This window comes from Anguilla anguilla, chromosome 16, assembly GCF_013347855.1.
Source record: "Anguilla anguilla isolate fAngAng1 chromosome 16, fAngAng1.pri, whole genome shotgun sequence".
Lineage (NCBI taxonomy): Eukaryota > Metazoa > Chordata > Actinopteri > Anguilliformes > Anguillidae > Anguilla > Anguilla anguilla.
In genome coordinates, this window is record NC_049216.1 from 25,953,246 (window position 1) to 25,969,693 (window position 16,448).

The 16,448-nt window shown below is 39.2% G+C and overlaps 1 protein-coding gene across 1 annotated transcript; it reads left to right on the forward strand.

Moving 5' to 3' along the window:
* Positions 1 to 3,427: 3,427 nt before the first annotated feature.
* On the forward strand, positions 3,428 to 5,420 carry LOC118214875 (zona pellucida sperm-binding protein 4-like). Its single transcript, XM_035395149.1, has 9 exons — positions 3,428 to 3,681; positions 3,781 to 3,965; positions 4,046 to 4,143; positions 4,213 to 4,370; positions 4,443 to 4,632; positions 4,700 to 4,847; positions 4,922 to 5,000; positions 5,085 to 5,204; positions 5,276 to 5,420. The coding sequence occupies exons 1-9, from the start codon at positions 3,459 to 3,461 to the stop codon at positions 5,389 to 5,391; spliced, it is 1,317 nt and encodes a 438-aa protein (XP_035251040.1). The 5' UTR covers positions 3,428 to 3,458; the 3' UTR covers positions 5,392 to 5,420.
* The last annotated feature ends 11,028 nt before the right edge of the window (positions 5,421 to 16,448 follow it).

Sequence of the window (16,448 nt, forward strand, 5' to 3'; positions counted from 1 at the left end):
TTTTTGTTACTTTCCTGGTTAAAGTCATGGTCAAACCAATTATTGGTGTTCTTTCTATACAATTTCACTGATAGATAACTTTGACCTACTACACCTAAAACTGTTTTGTGCATGTAACATATCCTACATATGGAATTGTACCACAGAAATGAAATGGAACCACCATTTATGGAGCTATATAAACAGACATTGGGATGGCAAGCATGCCATCCTCCAAGTTATAGCATGGCAGAGCATGCCCCATACATATACAGCACAGAGGGTTTCCTACAGAAATAACCACAATGACCGCAGACTCTCAGCCCTTAAGAACATTAACTTCTGTGCTTTCTGGCCTCATGTAAACAGACAGAATTCACAAATAATGTCACACTAGACAATATAGCCCCAAACTTGGGTCATTTCCTGTTTTCTCCTTTTTTCTGCATCATCACAAATGCTCCAGTACCACAATCGATAAGTCTTTCCATTGGACTTTTAGCTGCATCTACCAATAACATCTCATCTTGAAAGTAGCAAAGTGCAGGACACTTGAATGCACAGGCAAAATGGACATATAAGGAAGTGCACGTGTTGCTATTTCAGCCTAAATCTTTGTGGCCTCCATCTTTGTTTTGTGTGGACGCTAGCTTGCTTGCTATCTAATAATTGCCAAAAATGTAAACTATTGCTTTTACAACTGCGTAATATTTCTGGGAAACTCATTTATATTTCTGAAATGCATTCTATATTATTTCACATGCAAACTCCACTTAATATCATTGTATTACTAGGGATAGGTGTTGTTTAGATTTTGATGATACTCATTCTAAAACGATAACTTTTAAAATGGTAAAGTACAGTCTACTTCTAAAATAATGATCAGATGATGACATTAAATAGCATCTTTTTATTGCAAAGGCATGCCCCACTGTTTGAATTCTTGGGTAAAATACAGCCACACTTTTTTACACAGTTTTGCTTTTGGCATTTTGACCAAGTTTAACGTTAGCTAGCTTGCTAATGGTACACAGCAAGTGTAACGTTAGTCATGAAGGTGACACCAAAATGAACCCCCGAAATCTGCATTGTGATTCAGTCTGGTAGGTAGGACTACCAGTCATATTGGAACCGGTGCCATAGCGCTACCGAGTTTTGCTACCTGACCCTATTCATGACTCAGCCAACTAAATGACTATAAGGTAGGCCCTAAAGCCAGCCATTGGGCTTGTTCTGCAGGCCTGAAGCTGGGTACTATTGGAGTTCCTTTGTTACATGCAGCGATCAAAATACTCAAGCATACAGCATATCAAACATACATAAACGACAGTCAATTTGACTGTTCATGGCCATTTAAGTAAGACAGTATTCATAACTTGACTTCCTCATGCAATATTGATATTCAAATTATATCACAATGTTAAATACATATGTTTAGGAAAAGTCATGAAGGGGGAACCATATGGATATCATAATGGCAGATTTATTCATTTTCTTAAAGTAACAACAGTCAAATTGACAACTGTGGCATTTCTACTGTAACTACTTTTTAACTGGCTTACTGTAGGTACCTAGCACATTATGCATGTTTAAATTAATGTTAGACCGATAGATCGTCTAACAACATACAAAAAACGATTAAATAATATTACAAATACTTTGGTTTATTTGTAATTCATGGTAAAGGAAGAATGACTGAATCCACACCTGAGTGTTAGAATGTGTGTGCGTTTTGCATGTATGTGTGTATGCATGTCTCTCTATATTTAATTATCTTATGGTTCATTCCTTTATACACATTATTATTACCAGTTACTCATAACAAACAACAAAATGAAATGATATCTTGACAAAACACATTTTCAACATACAATGTACAGGTTACATTAAATCATTTTGGCAACATTGGTCAGCATTGCTTTGGAATAGAGCTTGTTTCAATTGTGTGAGCTAAGATAGCCAATGTTGTTTGCTGTAACTTCATTTTGACATCAATACTTTTAACATGTGGTAAGTACTTATAGACAGCTCTTATTAGATAGTGTACCTCCCCCAAAGTCCTTGGCTCTCTCTTGTTAGCTCCATCTAATGGTAGTTTTTATTAAGTTTAAAAATTTTTTTTAAAAATAAAAAATATATATATATATTGGAAGTCCTTATATTGTATTACTTATATTTTAATAAAACTTGTATTTGCTTATACTATTCTGTGTTCTTCTATTTTAGCCATTTTCAATTGCGCAGGCTAACAGAGTGTGATTTTCCTTGAATACAGGCAGTTCTCCTTGTGGTGAAGTCGAAATTATAAAATAAATCAGAAATAATGTTGATTAATGACTAGTTTATCATTATATTAGATCCATTATTTGTGAAATAAATAACAATAATAATAATAATAAGTTGATTAATGAATAAGCTGAAATATTACGCATGTTTTAATTACAATGTTTAATTAGTCGGGAGACTCCCTTCTACTTGTTACATAAGTAATCACTTGCAGTGAAGTTGCCTAGGTATTTTAGCACAGTCTGGTTGCCGTAGAGCAAGAAATTGAGTTGATTTGAGACATCACATTCATTTCAGGGATAGAGCACAAAATCAGAAAAGGCCAATGAACCAGAGGGTCCACCTGAGTGCTACACCATGTGGCTAACCCCCCAAAGCCACATTTGCAGTCGCTTAATTGAACCAAGCTGTTAATTGGTCTTAGACAATTTTAATGGTTAAGCCACATGTCCAATTCATATGCATTCACATTCATGAGATTTGAATTGGTGAATTAAACCCAGCACCTTTTTTTTAGAAATGGAATTCAACATTTGATACTGATTCAATTATAGGGGGACAGGTGAGATCAGTGGGGCCTTAATTACAGCAGGTGTGGACACCTGGCCAATTTTTGGAAAGTTTAGCTGAAAGACCAAGAGAACAGCAATAAGCAAAAAATGATGAATACTTAGGGCTGGATTTAATTAACATTTGCCCTTAATTTGACTTGCAATTAAATTCAAGTGTTTCTTTTTTTCAATAAACAAGACTAGTGAGTTTCAGAACACCTGTTCTAGACCAATCTACTCAGTGTGATAATTTTAATTGCTGGATAATACCAAAGCCATTATTATTGGTCTTTATCAACTTTATCAACAATTGGTCTTTATATCACCTGTTTTGATATTCAACATGGCAGAGTTTGATTAAGGCTACAAACACACATTATAGACATTCACTTGCTGCTCTAATCATGTTGCTTCTTAATAGTCCAGATGACTTTTACGCCAGTAAAGTTAATTAATGAGGTAAATGCAATTGCAATTGCAAAAAAACACTCATGCTTATTCAGAATGAGGTGCACCTTGTTGCAGAGATGTCATCATCATGTGTAATTTGCATTACCTAATTACCCACCTGAAACAATCAGAGTGCTAAGATATTTAATGTCTTGAGGACTGCCTTTCTGCAGCAATTGACCTTCTTTCATTATGGCAAGTATTGTGCAGCTTGGAGTATGGCTTTGTGTTTTGGGCTTTGTCCTAGCACAGGATCAAGATCAATATTTTGGGTCAAAAGGTTCAGATGCAACTTTTCATAGATGCCACGTTGGTGGCTTTGCAAGAGTGCCATGTGGAGACCCTGCTATCAGTAGTACAGACTGTGAAGCTCTCAACTGCTGCTTTGAGCAACAGTGCTATTATGCAAATGAAGGTGAGTGAGCTATACATGACTCTTGTTGGCAGGTCTCTTAATCCCTGCCTTTCTGTGGTTAATACTGCTTCATGTGGTTAATGCTGCTTTCTGCTACAGTTACTGTCCACTGTCTCCGGGATGGTCTGTTCATGGTTGTGGCGTCCCGAGCTGCTACCTTGCCTCTGCTTGACCTTGATTCTATATACCTGCTGGAGGGTCCTAGTGGCTGTGGTCCTATTCGTGCGTCTCCAGCTTTTGCAGTCTTTCAATTCCCAGTTGGTGCTTGTGGAACCACAGTGAGGGTGGGTTCTACTGTCATAGGAATTAAGTCTTGAGCATTGTACTACTTATTTGTACTTCATGCTTCCCATCTTGTGTTCAGGTTGAAGATGATTATCTCATCTATGAGAACAAATTGACTTCCTCGTATGAAGTGGGAGTTGGTCCTTTAGGCTCTATCACAAGGGACAGTGTTTTTGAGTAAGTAGTGGGTGGGGCTTGTGTCATTGCCCATTTGTCAGTTGTTGACATGTGGTTCTTGTTCTCCAGGCTGTCCTTCCAGTGCAGGTATTCCGGCAGTACTGTGGTTTCTTTAGTGGCTGAGGTGAATACGGTGCCTCCTCCCCTTCCAGTAGCTGCTCCAGGGCCCCTTCGCATTGAGCTCAGACTGGCTAGTGGTCAATGTGATTCTAAAGGATGCTCTGATGGTAAAGCTACAACTTACAGGGGTTTAATATCAACCTCATCTCCATGGGTAGTAACTTCTTCCTTTCCTCTAGCTGTAGTCTATAGTGACTACTACAGAGATGCCGACTATCCTGTGACCAAGGTCCTACGGGAACCTGTGTATGTGGAAGTGCACATCTTGGAGAGGACTGACCCAAACCTTGTCCTGCTTCTGGAACACTGCTGGGCTACATCCACCTCTAGCCCTCTCAGCCTACCCCAGTGGAGCCTTTTGGTTGATGGGTAACTAGGCAACCTGAGCATTCCTCCTACTTCTGCCCCCTGAAATGCTCAATTTGAGTCTTCCCAGGTGTCCCTTCCATGATGACCGTTATCAGACAACCTTGGTTCCTGTAGATGGCTCTTCTGGACTTCATTTCCCCAGCCACTACAAGCGGTTCATTGTGAAGATGTTTACCTTTGTGGATCCTGCATCCTATATTCCACTAAATGAAATGGTATTTGATCTGTACAGTTGCAGCTTGATGTCATGCTCAATCCAGCAGCCTTAGATCCTGTGGTCTCTTCCCAGGTGTTCATCCACTGTAGTACTGAAGTTTGTCACCCCTCTGCTAATGACCGGTGTGAACAGCATTGCGCCAGAAAACAAAGTGAGTGGAATTGTAGCACTAGCAGCTCCTAGGCTGATTTATTTTGAATGTTTATTAAATGCATTTCCTCCCCCTCCCCTCCAGGAAGGTCAATTGTTCCTGTAGGAAAACGATCCACTGAGGAGAAGCTTATAGTTTCCAGTAAGCCAGTGATCCTGACTAATACTGAGCCCACAGCCATAGACCAGAGTCTTCACAGTGAAGGTGAGTGGTATTCCCTTCTAGATGTCATGGTGGCAGTCTTTGTCCTAATTTTTTTTTCTTTCCCCTCCTAGTGCCCCAGTCACTCGGTTATGGTCTCCTGGGAGTTGCTGCTTGTGTTTTGCTAGTCTCAACCCTGGCACTGGCTGTTGCTTGTATTAGGTCATCTCGGATAGAATTGAAGGTGTAAAAGCTTGCAAAATAAAGCTCTTGAGAATACTTTGGCCTGTCTCTGGTATGCTTTAAAAGTAGTTGTGATTTATATGGGGGTGAGGGGTTAAAACAAGCTAATGCAACCAAGTCCTCCTCCCTTCTGGCTACTAGTATGTTGCCACTGCAGGGATGACATGGAGTTATTCTGGGGTAGACTGCCCATTGAGCTAGGACACTAACGATGGAGAAACCCTCCCCTATTCTGCACATGGAACCAACTACTCAATGACCTAATCTACTGGTCTGACAGAATGGATGTTTTGGAAACCAGTATTGGGGACCTTTAAATCTCAACATCTACAATGTCCTGCTGTAGCATTTAAAACTGCATCCATTGGAAACTTGAATAAATTGTCTCTTGCATTGGGGAAATTCATGTTCCTTACCATTTCTGCTTAAGTTTGGATGTAAGATTCTGTGGGTGTGAGCCTGATGTCAATTTTGGAAACATTGGCATTTTTGAATTTGAATTTTGGCAGGTTACTGCTTTGACGGTGGTGCTTGGATATTGGCTTTTAGTTTTTTTTTTTTTTTTTTTTTTTTTTTTTTTTTTTTCCCTCCCTGAAATCAAGACATTTGGTCTTCCCAACACTGAATCTGTAAAGGAGAATTCTGTTTGAGGCTCCACTCTTATCTAGACCTATGTTTTAGATTTAGGCAATGTGGAGACAGGGCATATTGGTTAGTGAAGAGATCACCCTCTGAATCCAAATGAAAATCAGTATTACTGGCATGACAAACTCTTACATTGCACAAATGCATCAATAGAGAGACACTGTAAGGGCAGGGAATGGTAATAATGCAATTATATTAATGGTGATAGTTATAATACAAATGCTCTACATTTATTTCCTTACCGACTTGAAATTTAAGACTCCAACACAGTCATGGTACGTACTTTCCATGAGCTTAACACCAGAGAAACTTGCTGTCAGCGCAGGAGTGGTACTTTACTGCTGATGTTTTACACTCCATCTTGAATGGATGAATAGCTTTTCAATTAGACCAGACTTCCACAACCTTCCAGAACAATCAATACAAGACCGCTGCTATTATGGGAGGGTCAGGGTGGGACTGCAGGCCACGGGGAACGTATGAACTAACGCAACATGCCTTTACAGAAGGGCACAGTGAACATGGCTGACCTATGTCCCCAAGTGCTACAGGATAACCCATCAATCACTATTGCAGGTTAAGGAGATTTTTGTTGAGGGAGCAGGGTCATGGAATAATGGAACCCAGCATAGGAACAACATAGCATTAAAATAAAGGGCAACAATGAAAACATGCAATAAATAATATATATAAAATTTAGTGCATAGACAGACCACAATAGTTTATGATGGCATTGCACTACACTACACTAGAAGCTTGCATTGCACACTGGGTCTCCTAAAGCTTTCACTCAGTCAAGTCTTTCTACTTAAGGATTATTGTACTCTGTGGAGCAAAAAGAAGAGAAGGAGCTGAGAAAAGTTAAAGTAGACAGAGAACTGGTTGGCTTCTATTTTGAGCCAGAGTTTCCACTTCCAGCAGAGTAGCAGAGGAGGGGGGGAAAGGAGAAGATTACCTAAATACTGTGCTTTCTCTCTAAGTGTGCCTCATGAAGAAAGCCACTCTGATGTCTGCACCACCCGTGCCCATGAGCTTAAAGATACTTTTCTTGGCCATCACTGATATCTTCTATGATATCTGTGAACTTGGGGACCACCGTTTCCATCACTAAAGCTGATTGAAAACAACATCCCTGTAAGCTCAGGGACCGCGTGCCGTTCTTAGTCAGACAGCATCGTGAGAAAGCACATTTTGAAGAACCCCATTTGCAATGGATATGATGGACGGAGTGTAGCACAGTGGGTAAGGAACTGGGTTTGTAACCGAAAGGTCGCAGGTTCGATTCCCGGGTAAGGACACTGCTGTTGTACCCTTGAGCAAGGTACTTAACCAGAATTGCTTCAGTATATATCCAGCTGTATAAATGGATACAATGTAAAATGCTATGTAAACGTTGTGTAAGTCGCTCTGGATAAGAGCGTCTGCTAAATGCCTGTAATGTAATTATTCACAGAGGAAGAAAATAACTTGAGCATCGAGGGCACTCTGCTGTCTCTGTTACTGATTCATCTAACTGCATAACCAAAACAAATATCTTTAACCCTCTCACTAAATTTTACCCTTAAAGACATTTCCATTCAGGCCATATTGTTATTAATTTGCATTCGGCTTAAGTTGACGTCAGGGGTAACATCATAAAGAAACTTTAAGAAACTGTTTCTTTATGGCCTACCATGTATGATCAGACCAGTTTAATAGCAAATAATCCATTTTCATTTCCCCTCCTAACTAAAGCTTATTTCTGAATTCTTAGGAGAGACAAAGGGCCTTGATTTTCTATCGCCTCTCCTGGCTCCTCTTGCTGAAAGTGTGCATGTTTTAATAGCACCACGGTTTCCCACCAAACGGACCTGGGTGAGCAAAGTCAGCTTGTGGATTTGCTCCCATCATGCATTACAAAAGCTTAATCAATATCTAATCAAAGGAGAACTACAGCAAGCCACGTCTTACAGAACCTTTTGTTGTCAAAGGTGAGGTTTCCATGGCAACCTGACAGGTGTGGAAAGCTTGGGATGTGGTGGTATTGACAGAAATTAAGAAGCATTGATGAGACTCACGGATGGCAGGGGTGAAAGGGTGGGAGAAGTAAAGGATGGAATGCAGTGTGAGAAGATGAAGTTTGAGGAGGAAATACACAAAAGAACACGCATTCGGCTTTCCTTTCCATCTGCAGAAAAAGTACAATATCCATGATTCTAAAACATTGGTTTACCGTGCTTTTAAGGGTGAATGCCTTTTCACATTTAAAATATTCACTCTCATTCTCAGTCATTCCCCTTTGTGTATGCATGTAATATCCCATCTTTGATTACAGGGTTTACCCAGATTGTTTAAAATACCCATCATCATTTTGTGTACCAAAATACCCCCTGGCTCCCAGAACTGAGACAAATATATGCAAATTAGAAAGAACCTCAGATTCAAGTGCTTATTCTTATACATGTTGAGTTGACCATGAACTTAACTACTTTCTGTGACAATACAGGTGGATTATTTCTTCACCCTGAGTCTGGCCAAGAATGCATTTTCAGAATAATTACGTATCATCTGCACAGAGGCTGATGCGAGCTGACCAAAGTAGATCCAAAAAGCACCAGCTAAACCTCTCTCTCTCTCTCTCTCTCTCTCTCACCTCTCTCTCTCTCTCTCTCACACTCTCTCTCTCTCTCTCTCTCACACCTAAATGCCTAGATGACATTTCATCTACTTTAAAATGGCTGCAGCCATCACGCCCCCCCCCCCCCCCCCCCCCCCCCCCCCCCCCCGTCTCTCTCTCTCTCAGGGCTTTGGTAAACCACATACCATGTACAACCTGCTTTAAATTCCAACCAGAGCTTGCCCTTTTTGCCTTTCCATAAATTATTAACTAGTCTGCATTGCTTTTAATGGATCTGTGTCGAAACATGGTGGTCTTCCTCCTCCTCACCTTTTCAGAATGTCATCATCGGCTGGTGCTGCCCATCACTAATTCACCTCTGCTTCCCTAATTGAGGTACGGTAAGAAATACACACACGCACACACACACACACATAATATTTCCAAATATATGTAAGAAGTATACTGCAATGAGTCTCTAAATTTAAACAAAAAGCCCACTTTCACATCACACAACTCAGGACAAAAATTTGAAAAAATGTTTGAACAAAGGTCAATTTTATCTGCTTTGTGGCTTGACCACTAATTACCTCATCACTCTTTCACTGTGCTAGTCATACGACCAAACACATAAAAGTTTTGAGGTTCTTAAGTTTCAGTTTTGAACTCCAGTCTGCAACTCAATTTTACGGCAGGGGACTCTATTTCTAAAACCCTCTCCCCAGTCTATACCTTTTGCAATATTTAACATATTTTAACATTTCTTCTGAATTTATGATATTGGGTTGCAGAGTCTCCATGAATACCAAATGAAATGTACATTAAGAAGGTGCCCATATGTTTTATATCTCAAGATCTTCATCTCATTACAGGGTTATTTAGTAGCTGGTAAAACTATAACAATATAATCTTAAAGAGAGTGAGAGCAAAGGTTTGGGCACAGAAAAGTAAATCTGAAGCAGGAAGGTGACACACACGTACCATTGGCAAGATTGTACTTTTGTTCTATTTATTTGAGAAATTTCACTCTGGAAACAACACCACGGCATTAGACACTTTAAGGATGAATGCCTGTAAATATTACAGCAGCAGTGTAGCAATATTAAGCAAATAATGCATAACATTATTATTCAAGAGGGATCCATTTATGTTTTACCATGATTTGCATTTAATTATATGACAGCCAAAGGCAAATTTGATCTGATTTGATCTTTAGTGAATTATATGGGTGAGAGTGAGCATTATCTGAATTTCAACTACAATGGAATATACTAAATCATGATTATGTTTTTGACTTCATTGTGAAAAGCAATGCTTCTCATATATTTTGTTTTGGGATGCTCGATTCTCAACAAAAAAAAAAAAAACATTTTGTTGAGAATAATTATAAATTTAACAGCATTTATATGTTTATTAATATTGAATCGGCTTCTTTTCACTAAGACAGCAGCAGGATTATGTACATTAGCAGATGTGCCCTGAATAATGGCTTTTTGGCATAGATTCCCAGTTGACTTGTTAAACAATGTACAAGTGTAAAATATTCCAGAGGTAGCAAAAAGTGTTAAGTGTATTCCAGTATTATCTCGTTTATATTCTCATCATCTATATCACCTACAGTATCTTCATAACATGACCTGGGTGAGGCCCTCAGCAATCGCTTTCCCATTCATACTTTATATTTTCAAGGGGCTGTGGAGGTAAAATATCTGTATGTGTGTATGTGTCATTATGAACTGACAGATGATTCAACGCTTGCATTCATGGCGTTTCTCTATATACCATGCTGCATAAAGAGAAAGTGTGCTTGAATTTCTGAGAGATGGATCTCAAACACAAAAACAATGCTTTTATTTTTCCAGTTCTTATTCTGATATGAGTGACTTTGTTTTGGATTGGGTCTGCTAAGACAATAGGTCCATGGAGTCTTTCTGACCAAAGAATGAATCATTATCTTCTGACACACTTATGATGAATCCATTAGTATTTGCACAAGCACAGAAAAATATTATATCATAGTCTCATGTTCTTATACATTTCTTAAATATTCTTAAATATATAAACATATAGTGAATGATCAGCATTATGAATTTATGCTTGTCATTTTTCCTGTTGTTCTAATCAGGTTTTGTTTTAAATTTTTATTTTTGAAGGGTGGGTCTATTTTGCCATCTTTCCATTATTTTATGCTAATTCTTTTTTTTTTTTTCTTAAGTTTGCTTGTAATTAGCAGAAGTTTGCACCTCTCTCCTGGGTTCAGAACACAACCTAGCAACACAACCTTAGCAACCCGCACACAGAGACAGAGGAGGATTAAAGAAGCTGCTTATTAACCTGTTGCCATGACTACAGTGAAAGGAAATAACCCACATGAAGCTTAACCCCACATTGCAGGTTTCATATCATTACATTTATATTACAGTCAGGCATTCATCAGACACTCCTATCCAGAGGACATTACACAGGTTACACTTTTTACATTCAGTCCATTTATACAGCTAGATATTTACTGAAACCAAGTCAGGTTAAGTATCTTACTCAAGGGTACAACAGCGGTGCCATTTCAAGAAATCAAACCTACGCTCTGTGAGTTACTAGCCCAGTTCCTTAACCATACTACTGTACTACACTACCGCCACTTGCAAATTATATGATTTGCCATGCAAAATGATCAGTAGAAAAGTTACATTGTAGTTTGAAATTATTTTTGACCTTTTCATTTATTCTATTTTCAGAAATTATATCCAATAATTAATCAGAACATGAAAAACGCCAAGAAAAATGATGACTGTTTTTTTTTTTTTTTTTTTCTGTATTCTTCATGATCCAATGTAAAATCACTGCACAATGCTCTATTTTAAGTCAGGCAGATGATAATGTTTTGAGTGATGAAAAAAACCTGAGTGACTAATGCTTTCTTCGTGCAGCGTGAGTGGAATAAGCAAACTGACGCGAGTTTATTATTCCAGCAAAATCAATGCATTTCTCAACAGCTGCTATTACGCCCAACACATCAATTCATCATGAGATTTGCATGAGGTAATCGTGGCAGCCTCAGCTACTGATGGATTTTATTACATTTCAATTATGAATTGAAATCAATTAGGGAAGTCATTTTATCTGGGCCAAAGGGGAATTTTTTCTCTTCTGTATCCATATCAATACTCACAAGAAAAAGAAGAATGCTCTTGTATTGTTATAACCTTGTAAATGTATAGCACTTCAGGTGTTTTGGTGACGTGGGAGAGCTGAAGGACCGTTCACAATGTCAGCTGAACTGGAAACCACTGTGGCTCATTGCCAATCAGAGCAGCTGATACTAATTACCAATTGCCTAAATACTGGGCTTTATAAAAAGGGCTATGACAGGCCTAAGGGGGTCCTGCTTGTCATGTGGTTGCTGTATGGGTTGTAGTTTGCAGCACAGTTTATTTGGTTGGTTTGTTTGTTTGATTCACTGAGGAGTTGCATGGTATGTTGTATAGCACTGAATGTTAATTTCCATGAGTCATCAAATAATTGCTTGAATCAAGAGTATAGACACTAGACTACTCTAATAAGAAAAGACGAAAAAACAATATAGCTCCAAGACAATGGTTTATCATTGGGCAAATGGATGTATTTTCATAAAATGCTAAGAAAATGCTGGGTCCAAATTTGGTCTTTAGCCCAACATTTTATTTTATTTTTTTATAACGTTAAATGGCTTTTACAATCCTTATTAATGTAGGGAAGATGCATTAAGGTAATTGTATATTTGTGCTGTGTGTTACAAATTGATGAAACCATAGAAATATCAAGACCACTCAACCAAGCCATTTCCCATTATCCCCCTTCCATGGAGAGCTGTTTTTAATCTTCTTCAATTAGCACCCAGAATTGACTGACTAGCTGTGCGTAATTCAAGTGCTTTCCAAATTCAGTTGTCATGATCAACATTTTAAGACTTATTTATATCACAAAATTTCAGTCTCATTGGAAGAATCACGCAAACCAGCGTGTTCACGAAATAAACAAAAATGTGTTTTTGAAGCAACTTGTGTAATTCTGAGAAAACGCAGTCATGCATTTGTGGTTTTATCATAACAAAAAAAGAATTAACTGATAGCGTGCACGCAGTTCTTCACAAAGGTCTCTTTTTCATAACTATTTCAGCAATAGATAATAAAACTAAAAATGCATGTCCCCTCCATGTTTACTCATACAGCATATTACCTGTGCCTCATTCTTCTGGGATAATCACTCGCCAGAGATTCCTCAGAACATCTTAATTGCAACACAGAATGTTGGGGAGTTGTACACTGCCAAATTGTTTGTGCATTGAACTTCAGATTTATATTGCAATTTCAGAAGGGGAAAGCAGATAAGCTTGAGAGGATTTATCTTAAAATGTGTATACAGTAATACTGCCCCCTAGAGCTCAAATGTTCCCGAGCCATTACGTTTCTTTGAGTACTAAAACTCCTCAAAGTAGGAACTAAAAACCTCTGTTTACTGAAAGGAATGTTGCTATTGTTTGATCAGTTGCTCAGCAAGCTTTTTATATTCAGAACAGAATGTCTATATGCCCCAACAATTTTCTGAATGCATCAGGCAATGGTAAGATTTCAGACTGGGTTGTCAGAATATTGTTGTTGGGGCTGAAAAATGGATATTTTTTCCTGGATGCCAGTTGCCTGGATTTTGTCCTCAGGATTCCAGCACTCGTTCGCCCTGCATGAATGCCTCTGGGAGTCAGGCAGAACAGGCATGCTGTAACTGTCCGGGCAGACTCTGCTGTCAAAGCTGGTCTCTACCACTGTGTGAGCCAGACTGCAGTTTTCTGGGCAAATCAGTATAAGTATTCATAGCATTCCTCAGTGTTTCAAGGGGCCACAATAATTACTGTATAGCTGTGATCAATTAAAAAGTTAAGGAGGGGGTGCTAGGCTTGACCACAATAACTTCTTTGCTAAATTAGTCACTTTATGAATTAAAGTCCCTTCTCATCCCATGAAGAGCTGTGTGCGCAGCTAGCAAAGTAACACCACACTGTCTTTATTTAGACTTTTTGCTGCTTTGTCCTGCTGTCACTGTGACTCACAGAGTGAAGAAGGAAGTGCTCTATATAATGTTGTGCCAGGAAGGGAGTTGGGGTGCTGTCCACCAGGCCCCACACACAGGTATATATATATATATATATATATATATATATATATATATATATATAGACAGACAGGTGACATATTAAAGGAAAAATCAATATAAAGTGTCTTTGTAAGGTGTTGAGCCACCAGGAGCCATCAGAACATCTTCAATGCGCCTTGACATTTGACAAGCCTCTGGAACTCTACTGGAGGGATGGAACACCATTCTTCCAAAAGATATTCCCACATTTAGTGTTTTGATGATGGTGGTGCAGAATGCTGTCTAACACGTCGGTTCAAAATCTGCCATAAGTGTTCAATTGGATTGAGATCTGGTGACTGTGAAAGCCATAGCATATGATTCACATCATTTTCACACTCACCCAACCATTCAGTAACCTCTTCTGCACTGTGGATGGGCACATTGTCATCCTGGAAGAGACCACTCCCATCAGGATAGAAAGGTTTCATCATAGGAAAAAGGTGATCACTCAGAATAACTTTGTATTGATTTGCAGTGACCCTTCCCTTTAAGGGGACAAGTCAGGTAAATTCCCCACAGCATAATAGAGCGCCCGGACCCCTTCACTGTAGGGGTCAAGCATTCAGGCCTGTACTCTCAGTGTATGCCGCACATGCACTCGCCCACTGGTCGAGAATATGGTGAAGGATGACTCATCTGACCATATCACTTTTTCCAATTTTTATCTCTGTACGTGCCTATGATTTTTGCACCACTGAACTCTGAAATGTGCATTCGTCTTTGTAATGAGGGGTTTATGCACTACAACCCTGCTATAATATATATATATATATATATATATAGAGAGAGAGAGAGAGAGAGAGAGAGCGCATTAAAAAGTTCAGGTACTTTTCTCTCTTTTTCTCTGGCTATCAGATGCTTTTTTTTTTATCCCCTCAAGCTCTTTTCCCACATCATCATTATTATATTTCTTTTTTAAGCCCCTCTGCTTCCTAGTGTCACAAAAGACCTTGCAGTTTGCCAAGAAGCTGTGCAGGAGAGCTGAGTCTGTATCATGGCAGCACATCTGCCAATCCTTCTTGTAACCATGGATTAGAACTTGTTGCCAAGGGCGACACAGAGATGGAGGATTGATTAAAAATAAATAAATAAATACATAAACTGAATATGCCTGAAGTCATTGTAACCTATACATACAGTAGACTGTAAAACAAAATTTCTATTGTTTCGTAATTTTTTTACTGTATATCATCTTTAAAGTTCCTGCTATTCCCAAACTTTTTGTAATTTACACTGTGCATGCTTCCGTATAGAAGCAACCTGATTAACTGAGACATCAACTCTTTTCGTTGGTCACTGTTAGATTAAGGATGTTTTCATGGGATGAAGGATATTTTAATTCTTCGGGAGGTTTCACAAGTATTTGACTGGTTTACCATTTATACTGCAGGTATGATTATTTTACAGCCTCTCAGCTGTTGAAGATTTGGTTTCATTTGCCTGCTGATCAATAACGTTTGCATCAGTTACATTACACTTGCATTTGGACCAGCCCAATATTGCAGGGAAAAGGCATTAGAAGACCAAATGTAGCTGACTGTTGCAGGTCCATGTGCAATGCCATATGTATTTAAACAGAAGCAGGTATGGCAGCAAATGAAGAGCAGGAGACAGGAAAAGCAAGTAAACAAATGAAGCGATGGCCCGCAGACACGCTCTCATCACGTCACCTGACAGGTAATTCCGGCAACAGCAGGACCATAGAAGGTCATTACGAAGCCAATTTTACCAGCCTTCAGAGGCTCCGGAGCGGGGAGCTGCCCCGCTGTCCTCACCCGGTCGGCCCACTGCCTGACAGGGGCCTGCACACGCCTGCCTTTCTGCAGGGAAGGGCTGCAGGAACTCCTTCATGTGTTCCTTTAATTGCCCTCCTGCTGGGTTTAAGGTCAGATTCTACATGACATGGTGAGAGGAGGAATCCGCATTTTTATGTAACACCATTTTTTTTCTGAATTCTACGTGAGACATGTGTTCTGGATTTTGACAGTGTCCGTAGCGCGGCAGAGAATCTGAAAAACGTGTCTCTTTTTGTGCAGTATATGTCAGCAATTTTAAAGAGAAACCATGTATGTATGTGTGCATTTGTACAATTATGTAATTAGCAGCCCAGTGCCACTTACCCAGATTCCTTTTTTTTTCTTCTTTTTTTTACACGTAAACGCAAATGTCAGGGCAAAAAAAAAATAAAAAATTTTGTCAGTTAAAATCAATCAAATATTTATCTTTCTTTCTCAATATCTATGTATTTGTTTGTATTATCTCTCTCTTTCACTCTCTCACTTTCTCTCTCTCTCTCTCTCTCTCTCTCTCTCTCACTCTCTATCTCTCCCTCTTGCACACTGGAGCCCCCTTCTGGCTCTTCGACCCTCTGTTAACGGCTGTAGACTCTATTACCTTGCGGTACCTCCTGTTCCTTTCACAGTTGCCTCCCAGACACTGGGCTGGTCTGATAAGGGAGCGCTCTTCAGAGAGGGTGAGCGCTGGGAACAGTTGACAGTTGATTAAGCGCAGGGTTATTATTATGCTGCTGTCTGTAACTGTATAATGCCATATGGTTTGTTAATTACTCTGAGACAGAAGCCTGTCTCCTCTGAATAAACACCTTTGTTTTCTTAGATTCCCTTTATTTCTTGAGAGTGACAAGCATGAAAATT

Bases quoted from the DNA above. Each gene is read 5' to 3' on its own strand.
- LOC118214875 (XM_035395149.1), top strand. From the start codon at position 3,459: ATGGCAAGTATTGTGCAGCTTGGAGTATGGCTTTGTGTTTTGGGCTTT. The intron at 3,682-3,780 runs GTGAGTGAGCTA...TTTCTGCTACAG, and splicing joins GTGCTATTATGCAAATGAAG to TTACTGTCCACTGTCTCCGG. The intron at 4,371-4,442 runs GTAAAGCTACAA...CCTTTCCTCTAG, and splicing joins TTCTAAAGGATGCTCTGATG to CTGTAGTCTATAGTGACTAC.